At 51.1% G+C, this 12,027-nt stretch overlaps 2 protein-coding genes across 2 annotated transcripts; both read right to left on the bottom strand.

The window, feature by feature from the left end:
- Positions 1–558: 558 nt before the first annotated feature.
- CLAFUR5_13280 (Isoaspartate(D-aspartate) O-methyltransferase) lies at positions 559–1,233 on the bottom strand (the record flags this gene model as incomplete). Its single annotated transcript, XM_047912428.1, has 1 exon — positions 559–1,233. One exon carries the CDS (start codon positions 1,231–1,233, stop codon positions 559–561), a length of 675 nt encoding a protein of 224 aa, XP_047767793.1.
- A 603-nt stretch (positions 1,234–1,836) lies between these two features.
- On the bottom strand, positions 1,837–3,676 carry CLAFUR5_13279 (Repressible high-affinity phosphate permease; the record flags this gene model as incomplete). Its single annotated transcript, XM_047912427.1, has 3 exons — positions 1,837–2,781; positions 2,837–3,132; positions 3,187–3,676. The coding sequence occupies 3 exons, from the start codon at positions 3,674–3,676 to the stop codon at positions 1,837–1,839; spliced, it is 1,731 nt and encodes a 576-aa protein (XP_047768398.1).
- Between the last annotated feature and the right edge of the window lie 8,351 nt (positions 3,677–12,027).

The following is a 12,027-nucleotide window of genomic DNA, read 5'->3' as shown; positions in this document are numbered from 1 at the left end:
TTCATCATAATAGCCTCAGGTCTTTCAGAGGCCTTGACCGCTTCGTGGTCCAAGAGGACAGGTAAGCCCAGCTTAGCCACTGGTTGACCCTCCTATGATCGCCGCGGACCAGCGTGCTACGTGTAGGTACTCGTCGACGAAGCCATAGATCGACACAGCAGACGGACTGACCATAGTACGATCCACAGAAGTTCAACCTTCCTCCAAGGTAGAGTCTGCTCGAGCAAAATTTGCAGACCTGGCAGGTGGAGAGTTTCTTCGTGTCATCCATCGTGAGGCCGGCGAGGTAGAAGGTCCGTACGGGTCATCGAGTGTTACCGCAGGTGTTTCCAATGGCTCAATGGGATATCCAGTCTCTGCTCGTGAGCAACGGAGAGCGATGGTACCATGCAATGCGAGTGCCTTGGTGGGGCGGGCTGCTCGTGAGATATACCGATCCTGCAGCCAAACAAGCATGTTGTTATGGTCCAAGTAAAGTCGTGAGGATCGTGTAGGCCGCGCTCAGGAAGTTCCCATAGCTTATCTGGATATGCGCACCCCTTCTTCCCTCCTCATGCCTCAACCCTCCGGCGCATCCGTCAACGGCACATACCTCACCCCATACTCCTTCCTCATGTCCACTTTACCCTCTTCATCCTTCTCCACCACCCAAACACTCTGCTCCCCCTTTTCATCCTCAACCGGAATAAACAACCTCCCCGGCTTCTTCAACTGCTCAATCAACCTCTCCTGATGTCCCGCCGCCGCAGCTCCCACATGGATCGCATCATACGGCGCCTCCTGCTCCCACCCTAGCCGTCCATCCCCTTTCACATACTTGATCGCACCACTTTGGAGGAGGTCGCGACCTTCTTGGCTCTTGCTCGTGTTCGAGATCGCCATGTCGACTAAAGGCTGAATATGTTCGATCCCCACCACAACACCGCCGGGTTTGACGAGCTCGGCGAGGACGTGCGTGAGGTATCCGCTTCCACTTCCTACATCGAGGACTTTCGCACCCGGTTGCAGGTAAGGCAGCAACGACTCAGCAGCATTGGCGTGCATGTGTGGAGCGCTGATGGTGGCGCGGTGGCCGATGGTTTGGGGTGAGTCTTGATATGGGGCGGCAGGAGCGTAGTGGGCGCGGTCGACGGATTTCATGGCGGTCGCGACGCGCTCGCTGGTTATGAGGCCGTTGGCGAAGAGGTTGTCGATGAGGGAGGTGTTGGTGGAGCCGGAGGAGCGCCAGGCCATTTTGGAGGTTGTGGTGAAGGGGCGGGAGAGGTGTCTCGATGAAAAAGCCAGACGAGGAGAGTGGAGGATAGCCAGGGTGGAGGTCGATTGATCGATTGATCGATTGGACTGATGTGTTTCTGGGAGGCAGTCGTTGGGTAGGGGAAGGCGAGATCAGTCACGGCTGCATTGCCGCCTAGCGTTTCGTGACGTTGACTATGCTGTAGTCTTCACGGCCAGTCTCTTGCGGGAATGTCATCGTTCATCAAGATGTCACAAGGTCAATGGTCGAGATCAAGAGCTCAGATGGAGCTGTCCCGCATCTCCACATTCACATCGTCACCTTGATGGAAAGTGCCAATGCTTCGCGGAGATCCCTGCCACTTGTATGGCACAGTAATGATCACATGCAATGACAAGTGATGTTCATCTCCTCGAGACCAGCAGTGAAAATGGACGGAGTAATGAAGTGGAGGTCAACGAGAGTTCTCATTGATCTATACATGGGTATATCTCTATATCATCATCAATGCTCGTGCTCGTCATATGTATAGTATGCTTTCATCCTAGTGATAAGCCGCTCCAATGATAAAGTACAACAAAACATAACACACAACGTCCTGCTTATACATTGTGGTCGCCCTTCTCAGCCGGGATATGTTCACTGGATGGGTCCGATGGCGCGCGAGAGGCCCGGTCGCCAGCAAGAACGGGGTCGTACTCTGGTGTGCCTGGAACCTCGCCAGCGAGCTGTTCAAGAGTCTTGCGCTTTGTCTCTGGAATTAGGAGGGTGGTGAAGCAGCCCAACAACATGAAGAGCGCAAAGATCTCGAGAACGTGGTTGAGCCATGGGGAAGCGTTGGTGGATGTCGCACCGCGGGTGCGGAGAGGAGCAATGGCAGCCTGGGCGATGATGGAGCCGATCTTGCCGGATGCAGCGGAGATACCGTGGCAGGTGGAGCGGTAGCGAGTTGGGAAGCACTCTCCTGGCACGATGAAGGTTGTGCTGTTGGGGCCGAAATTGAAGAAGAACTGGGCCAGGACGTAGCAGGCGAAGAGGCCGCTCGTGCCAATCTTGTGGTAGGCGAAACCCATGATGCAGAAGAGGATGGTGAGGATGATGAAGCCTATAAGCTGGATTGGCTTACGGCCGACGGTGTCGACGAGTGCGACGGTCACCCAGTAACCTGGAATGGCACCAGCGCAAACCAAGATGATGTTACCAACAGCAATGTTGTAGAGGAACTCGTAGGCGTTGGTGCCCTTGCCGTAGCCGATAGCCTGGAGGATGGTAGAGTTGTTGAGACCAACACCGTAGAAAGCAACGTCGAGCAGGAACCAGGAGGCAGCAGCTCCGAAGAGGACCTTGCCGTACTTCCAAGTACCGACGTAGCTGCCGAAGTCTCTCCACGATGGCTTTGGGACCTCGAGATGAGGAGCAGACTCCTTCATGGTGGTGACACGAGTGATCTCGTCCGGAACACCTTCGGCGGTTCCGCTGAGGTAGGCCTTGACGTCGGAGCCACCCTTGACAACATCACGGGAGACATCGAAGGTGTATCGTGGGGTCTGTTTGACATGCGTTAGATTTACTCGAGCATGATCTTCTATCATTCGGCCTTACCTCTGGGATGGTGAGACGGAAGTAGAGGGCGATGCAGCCGGGCACAGCACCCATTCCGATAATGATACGCCAGATCTTGTCAACGGCGATCAGACAGACTCCGTCGCAAGCAGCCTGCGAATTGGTTGCGCTGCGGGCGCTGAGGAGAGATTCCTTGAAGCCAGCAATGGCGATGAGAGCGACGATACCAGCACCGAACTGGCCGAGACCCTGCATGGCGAAGACAGCGCCCATCATGGCACCTCTCCACTTGGTGGTCGCGAACTCGGAGGTAATGATGGAGGATAGTGGGTAGTCTGTAAAGTGTTAGCGAGTCATGTACAAATTTTGATTGACAAAAATGAGCGTACCACCACCGATACCAATGCCCATCAGTACACGCCAGAAGATAACGGTACCGACAAGCGACATCGAAGCCGAGTTCGAGGTAAGAGCTTGAGCGAGGGTTGCGAAGATGATGACGATCAATTCGAGACCGTACATCCTCTTGCGACCAACAACGTCTGCGAGGAAACCGAAGCCAAGCTGTCCAATAACAGTACCACCCGATGTTGCGACCTTGATAGCGGTGTCCGCCGAGACTGGAATCTTGCCGCCATCTTGCTGCCAGTATACGATACCCAGACAAGTCGTCACAATACCAATAGCGAAGATGTCGTATGCGTCCGTGAAGAAACCGATACCAGCGACGGCACAGGCGCGCACATGGTACCAACCGAATGGTGCCTTGTCGATCTCAGCGAGCGCGAGTCTGCGGCGCTCGTTGGGGTCGGCGACGTGAGCGTAGTCGTTGTGGAAGTTGTGGAAGGCAGAGTTGCCTCCTGCTGTGCGTGCAGCCATGGTGATACGAGCTGCAGTAGCGCTGTCTTGGTGGTAAAGACTGCGACCTTGGAGCCAAGAGAGGACGGGAGACTTGGGTGCAGCTTGGATGGAATTGGCAGGGAGGGGTGGCTTTATCAAGACTCCGACAAGACGGAGCCAAGCAGCGTGTTCACCCGTGCCCAGGCAATTCACTTGCTTGACCTGTGCTGTGAGGCGTGAGCTTTTTCCTTCGTCGGCGGCTTCTGGACGCAGTGCTAACGCAGGATGTTAAGCTAGGGTCCTCGCCAAAGCTAGCACCACATCTCACTGCTTTTTGACCTGCAGTAGTGTTGAAGAGGAAGGTGTCTTTACGAGCGAATGAGAGAGCGGAGGGGTGGAAACGTGCAAGCATGATGGTTGTGGAGCGGTAAGCTTGGCATCGGCCTTGGAGCCGTCCTTCGGCTACGCTGCTGCTTTTGGAGAGCATCGTGAGGTCAGCCCAGAACGCCCATTTGGCCCGCTATCGAATGAAAGTTGCTGCATCGTCCTTCGCCGCTGTGTATTTTCCGTGAATGTCAGTCTCGTTCACCAGTGAGATGTCACAGCTGGGGCTCGTTGTGGTGCCATGTCTGCACACTTTCGGCTGGCCACCGGTGATGAGTCGTCCTTCTTCCGCTGTCGCGGTTCAGTATGATCCTGGAGATCGGAACAAGCGATGCACAAGCCTTTGCCTCGATCAGCCTCGGGTCTATAGTTGTAAGCTGGAGGCTGTACGCTCAAGCTACAGCAGCCAAGCCAATGCATGCCGTGTGTTGCGATCAGTCGCTCTGTAGCTTCCTGTTGCGACCGTGATTGACCATCCAGCTATCGTCCCGCTGTGATTACTTGACAGTCTGATATTTCCACGCTACGACCCTTGCAACTCTATTATTGCCTCAGCCCTCGCACAGAGTTTGATACCTTGCACCACATGTCGGGTGTGGTAAAGGCTGTGTTTCTGGTGAGCTGAGACCTCGCACCAACACCTCACTCTGGCTTCCACGCCCGGAGGCACAGCAGCAGTCTGCAAGTGCCACGCAAGGTGCCTCATCAATATGGCAGTGGGGCCTCGAAAGTAACAGTGGCGTAAGGATCAAGAGGCGTGCGACCGAGATTGCGCGCTGTGTCTCGTTGGTCGTCGGAAAGGCGGATTCCAGCGAAGAATTGGGACGTTGATAGCACGAGGTCAGCAAGTGAGGTTGGAAACACCAATCAAAACATCGAACGGAAACACGTTTCGTGGAGAGACCCGGCACTGGACAAGGAGGCAGGTGCGAGTCGCGTGCGTTAGCGGCAGATCGTGCATCCCACGCGGTCGAAGAACGCCTTCGCGCGTCTGCGGACCTCTGGGAGTCTGCGCTTCACTCTCTTCGTCATGCTTGAAGCCACGAGGCAGACTCTTTGACAAGTGCTTGCGCCATCTTGTGCGCTCGGCGTGGAAATCTCTGCAGGTCAAGTCCGGTCTGTCCGAGTGAGGTGTCAAGGCAAATGGTGCTGTCAGGCGCGCAGTGACATCTACGACACAGGCTAATGAGCATATTGAAGATCATCGTCAGCATCGACAGACGTGAGCTCGAAGACGATCCGGATAAAGGTCTCGCCATGATGTTCAACTCTCACCTCCACCAGAGATCTAGCCTCAGACTGCAGGGCTCCAGCGTCAACCCAACCCGGCCATGCAGCTAACCGCGGGTCATGCCCGTTGGCATCACTTCTCTACGAAAGGCCGACCGATGCTCTGCATGTCCAACATGAGCCCTCAGCGCTGCAATGACCACGGTCTCGAGAAACATCTGCCGGACTTGTTTGCGTGAAATTGTATCGGCGCCCAACTAGTTCTCCGGGTTCGTTCGCGGCGAGGTTGTGGCCTGCTGTTCTGCGTACAGATGACTCCATGCCGCCATGACAGCCATCGATCTGTCGTCCTTGGCTGCTGCATTATTGATGATGCTAAGCAACACATCTGCCCTTGGCTGTGCAACCACCATTAACAAATTATCACCCGAGCACCTTCATTGGGATCCTCTTTGGCATCATTTCTCTTCGCCACCTTCAGCGTTCTGGTGGACCATCTCGGCCGACACAGTCACCAGAAGTGAGACACGTGTGCCAGAAGACGAACGCTCTTCGACGGTCGATCATCATAGGCGCTTCTCCGGACTATGCATAGCGAACGTCGACTGTGCCTCGTAGCCGGCCACGCTCACTCTTATCTCTCGACCGACCGAGCTGTGCTGATCGACCTGGAGATCTGCCTGGTACCACATTCGTAGATGTATCATCACCTTTAGCGCTCATCGCGGCTACGGATCGCTGCTCGCCATCAACCGCAGACATCTACTTTCGAGTCCGTCGAAGTTGGCGACGCATAGCTACAGATGTCAAAGTGGACGAGGCTATATTTGCCGATTGGGCCTCATCGACTGCTGAAGTGCATCTGCTGAAGAGACGCAGATCATCAAATCAGCCTACCGGTCGCGGACCACCAAGAGCACGTCTACGAAAGAGTGAGCTGGTCCTCACTTCCAAGAACCTGACCGTACACACATTACATCTGGACTAGGAAGGGCCGACACCAGCACAAGAAGCGAAGAGCTGACATGCGCAGCTCTGTTCCACATATGACATCGCAATGGCCTCGGACAGCGGCAGAAGGGTCAACTCCATGCCGGGCGAGATGCAGCGACTTGTTCACAACCTTCGTCAGTCTATTCACATCACTCCGAGTCCGTTGAGATTGAATGCGAACTACAGCCCTCTACAGCTTCATCTGCGGCGGCTGGTAACATGTGATGAGTTCAGACTCGATTCAATTCACAGCGTAGATCTACTAACACTTTCGACGATCTCGAATGCCATAGGTAAGACCGCTCTTCGGATGGTTCTACCTGTCTTTCCTGGGTCATCAACCTTGCGGGAACTGCCATGAACCCGTCCCTGTTTCGAAGAAGTCGAGCATCTCAATCGACTCGCCGTATCGTCCCACTCTCCACACTCCCTCACGACACCACGCAGCCTAACCCGCATCCCGCTCTCGACATGACTCAACTCTCCACTCGAAGCGAACGCCCTGCGCTGCGCAACATCATAACTCCTATGCCCGCCAACAACTGCCGTCAATGTCTTCGAACTCCTTCCCAGATCCTTGCTTGAGTTCTGGGCACTGCCTCGGGTCTGTCTTTAGATGAAATACAGTCAGGACATTATTTGCTCGATGTCCCATAGGGACAGCCTGGGTACTGCAGACATCTAACTATTAGAAGTAGAAACCGTAGCGACCGGACGCCTCTCTGCCACCTCCTCGACAGCCGGTACTATATAGTACTATACGTACGACTTATTATTACTAGGTTAGTACTCTTCGACGTAGCACTCCTAATAATACTTATAGTAACGGCCTAGACGTATATTATACCGAATACTTACTATAGGGTCCTAGTTAGTAAATCTTAGTAAAATCTTTAACTATTACGACGTAGCGAGATTCGAACGTAGCTACGAGTACTCTTAGACTATAAGAATATAGTATATCTATAGTGTTAACGAGTCGAGGGCCCCTTTAGACCCTGAAATTTGCGCGTTAAATCTCGTTAACCTTTAACGGTTAATTACGTAGTAGAGGTATATAGGGGTACTACTAAGATATATATAGTTAGGAGGCGACCTTAGTAGGAAGGTAGGATTTACGAAGAATCTCTCTATAAGGCGAAAATACGGGAGTTATTATAAGTAGGTATAAATACGTAGTCGGGTAAAGTATAAGTCGAATAGATATTCTATCTAAGAGAGGCGCGGAAGGCGCAAGAGTTATATACGGGCGCCAAGCCGCTAGTCGGATTAGTCAGCGGGCTCGGGGTCTAGGTACGTGCCCGCGGGTTTAAGTAAATATACGCCGGTACGGTAATACTACCCCCCCTCTATTATAGTCTCCCTATAGAGTATATAGAAGGTAGGGACAGAAGAGCCTTAGAGTGCTTAGAAGTCGTTAAGAAGTGAAAGTCTAGCTTAGTATATAAGTACTAAGAATTATATGCCCCGTAACATTTACTATAGGACCTAGCCCTCTAAATTTACTACTCTACTAAACCTTAATAGATTTACTTCGGCTCGTGACTATATAACTCACGGTACTCCCGCGAGTACCCGCGACTACGCTAGACCCTAGAAGAAGCTCGTAGAAGACTCGGAACGTAGGGCAGGTTAGAATAAGGTTTTGAGCAAAGCTACTAAGCGCGGCTTCGTACGGGTTAGCCCTATTAATACGGGGACACGTACTCGCGAGGGTCGCGTATAAATATCTAGCCTTCTCTAGGCCTCTCTTACTTTCTTCGTCTTTCGTTTTATATAGCAATTATACTATACCCTTTATATCTATACTTCGTACCTATATTCTCGCTTTTATTCTTATATCTTATAGGCTAGGCTCTCGCCCTAACATTACGAAAGACTAACAAACCGTTAACTACTCGAGTCATCCTTATAGGTAACTACGCTACCGATAGAGGTGTTAACCTCGATAACTAAGACACTCTATTCTACTTTAGTAAGTAGGCTAATATCCCCTTCTCGAACGCCGCTACCTTCGGTACCTAGGTAAACGCTAACCCCGATACCGCCTACGCTCTTATTAACCGTACCGTCTCCTCTTTCCGCGAGACCGCCTAGTAGGTCGAGTAAGTAAATAACTAAGCAATATACCTTTAAGGTATTATAAACACCTTCTAGAACCTCGTCCCGTACGCCGACGATAACCGCCGCTAGTACTTCTCTAAGAAGGTTAACGACCTAGACGAGTTCGACGGTAATAAGAGCAAGTTTAAGGCATTTAAGACATAGCTCACTATTAAGCTATTAGCCAATACCGACCACTTTCCGTAAGAGAAGGACAAGGTTACGTACGTCTTCTCCCTCCTTCGGGGAGATGCCGCGGCTTAGGTATAATACTATATCGATAACGCTACGTAGACTATCGGCTACCCGGACGTCCTCACCTTAATATAGGACCTCCGTACTACCTTTAGTGATCTAGACCGTAGAGCTACCGCCTAGAACGCTATCTATAACCTCCTCTAGAAGAACAAGAGCTTCGCCGAGTACCTCGCGGCCTTTAACCGCGACATCGGGTTTACCGGCTATAACGAAGAGACTAAGAAGAGCATTCTCCGCCGTAGTTTGTTAGTAGAGCTTCTTCGAGCCCTCGAGGATAAGGACGTCGGTACTATAAGCTTCCGTAAGCTCGTCGAGACCTACTAGCGCCTCGACTCTAATATAAAACATACCGCCTCTCTCCTCGCTTCCCGTTCTTAAGGTCGTTAGCCTCGTAGTCCCGGAAGCTACTTCGCTACTCTACTAGGCGCCGCCGCTCCTACGGCTCTCCCTCCCGTCTCTATAGGTAACGCTATAGATCTTAGCGCTAGTGCCGCCGTCCCTCGAGTCTAGGGCCTCGTTAACGGTAAGCTTACTCCCGAAGAGAAGCTTCGCCGTTACTAGGCCGGACTCTATACCTACTACGGCGGTCTAGGCTATATCGTAGCTAACTATCCGTAGCTCGCTATCCGTAACGCCCGTAACCCGGTTCGCGGCGCTATCGGCGCTATCGAGCCTACTCCTACTACTCCCGCTAGGTAGGAAAAAGCCTAGGTCTTCCTTATCGACGCGATAAAGACTAAGAATAACGTTTACCGAAAGTGAAGAGAGGAAAGAAGTTAAGGATCAATATAGTATAGCTAGACCTATACGACGAGACGGGTAAGGACTACGCTTATAAACCGTTCGTTACGAATATAAATATCGGCTTGAAGGAAACTCTCTTCTTCCAATCTTACTCTTATAGACACTAGCGTACTAGGCGAGTCTTTTATAGACTATAAACTCGCGACCTCTCTTAACCTCGAACCCTAGGAACTGAAGTACCCTCGTACCCTTAAACTCTTTACCGGCACGGAGACTACTACTAGTAAGATTACTTATATTGTATACACGTCAATTACCCTCGGAGGTAAGCGTATGTCGATTACTAGCTTCCTTACGTCCCTACCGTATTAGAAGTTTATCCTCGGCCTCCTCTAGTTTAGACGATACTAACCTATTATCGACTAGACTTCCCTTACTATTAGCTTCCCTCTAGAAGCTCCTCCGGCACCTCCGCCTTCTCCGCCGCCTTAGCGCGGTCCTAAGTATACTAAGATCTTCTAGGTAAACGCCGCTACCTTTACTACTACTACTAAGTAGCCTAAAGCTTAAGTCTTCGCCGCCTCTCTCCGCGATATCGACATCGCCCTCGAGAAGCTCGATAAGAAGCGTACACCTACCGACCCTACTACGAAGGTCCCTCCTTAGGTATACTACATCCTCTACGTATTCGATACTAAGGCCGTAGACGAGCTACCTCCTTATCGCCCTTACGACTATAAGATTAAGCTAGAAGAAGGTATAGAGACACCGTTCGGACCGCTATATTCTATATCCCGAGAAGAGCTTATCGTCCTTAAGAGATACCTCGAAGAGAACCTAAAGAAGGGGTTTATTCGAGCGAGCCGTTCTAGCGCTAGTAGTCCCGTTATATTCGTTAAGAAGCCCGGCGGTAGCCTACGCTTCTATATAGACTACCGAGGCTTAAACGCTATTATAAAGAAGAACCGCTACCTAATACCGTTGATTTAGGAGACGCTCGAGCGCCTCTCTAAGGCCAAGTACTTTACTAAGCTCGATGTCATTACTACGTTTAATAAGTTACGAATAGTAGAAGGATACGAGTATCTTATAGCCTTCCGTACTCGCTACGGGCTATTCGAGTCGCTCGTTATACCCTTCGGCGTTTATAGCGGGCCTAGTACCTTCTAGAACTTTATTAACGACATCCTTTAGGAGTTCCTTGATCAGTTCTACACTACCTATATCGACAGCATCCTAGTCTATAGCGAGACTAAGGAGGAGTACCGCGAGCACGTCTATAAGGTCCTTTAGAAGCTTATAGACGCCGGCTTATAGCTCGATATCGACAAGTACGAGTTTAAGAAGACCGAAGTCAAGTTCCTTAGTTTAATCATTACCGTAGACGGTATTAAGATAGACTAAGAGAAGATCGACGCTATCGTCAAATAGGATACTCCTACGAACGTTAAGGAGGTCTAGGGTTTCCTAGGCTTTACTAACTTCTACCGCCGCTTTATCTACGTATTCTCGGGCGTAGTACGCCCTTTAACGAAGCTTACGTATAAGGGTAAGAAGTTTGCCTAGACCGACGAATACTAGGAGGCTTTTGACTTGCTTAAAGCGAAGTTTGTTAAGAACCCGCTTCTATAGCACTTCGATTTCGAACTAGAGACCCGTATAGAGACTAACGTATCCGACGGCATAGTAGGCGGTGTCCTACTATAACGCCGCTCGCCTAAATCTCCCTAGTTACCTATCGCCTTCCTCTCTAAGAAGATGACCGCTACGGAGTATAACTACGAGATCTACGATAAGGAGCTTCTCGCTATTGTCAAAGCTTTTAAAGAGTAGCGCCCCGAGCTCGAAGGCTCTACTATACCCGTCTAAGTAAGCTCCGACTATAAGAACCTCGTCTACTTTATAAAGAGCAAGCTACTTAATCGTCGCTAGGCCCGCTAGAGCGAGTTCTTCTCCCGGTTCAACTTTATAATCTCGTATACGCCCGGTAAGGCTAACTCGATAGCCGACGCCCTTACCCGCCGCCCTAGTAACTCTCTAGTTAATCGAAGAGGGGGCTAGTAAATCGTAGAGTAACAAGTTATTAAAGAGTATAACCTCTCTTCCGAGCTTCGAGAGTACCTATCGAACGGCTAGCCTATACTCGCCGCTTCCTTTACTACTCTCGTACTCGCTCCTACCTACCTTAATAAGAGTAACAATGAATCCGAGCCTAAAGAATACGCCTCGGACGCTAAGGACTTAAACGACGATAAAGAGGGCTTAGTAACGACCGACGGCTCACCCGAATTAGACTTTAAGGGGTTTAATAATAAGGAGTAACCTAAAGGCATTATAGCACGAGTACGAATAGCGTACGATACCGACCTAGGCGCCTAAGAGTTAGTTTAGGCCCTTGAATCTAGCGCGAGGATATTCCCGGGCTTCTCGCTATCCGAGTACGAGCTCTAGGAAGGTATCGTCTACTTCCGTAAGAAGCTTTACGTACCGTAGCCCGAAGGCTCTTATATCCGAGCTAAGATTCTTCAAATCGTCTACGACTCCGCCTCTAGGGGTCACCTAGGCGTAGCTAAGACCTACAAGCTCCTCGCTAGATATTACTAGTAGCCGTATTCCTAGAAGGACGTCCGCCGCTACGTACTAAACTACGCTACTTACCGAAGAGCTAAAGCTAACCG

This window comes from Fulvia fulva, chromosome 11 (assembly GCF_020509005.1).
Source record: "Fulvia fulva chromosome 11, complete sequence".
NCBI lineage: Eukaryota > Fungi > Ascomycota > Dothideomycetes > Mycosphaerellales > Mycosphaerellaceae > Fulvia > Fulvia fulva.
This window is presented reverse-complemented; position numbering and strand designations above follow the sequence as displayed.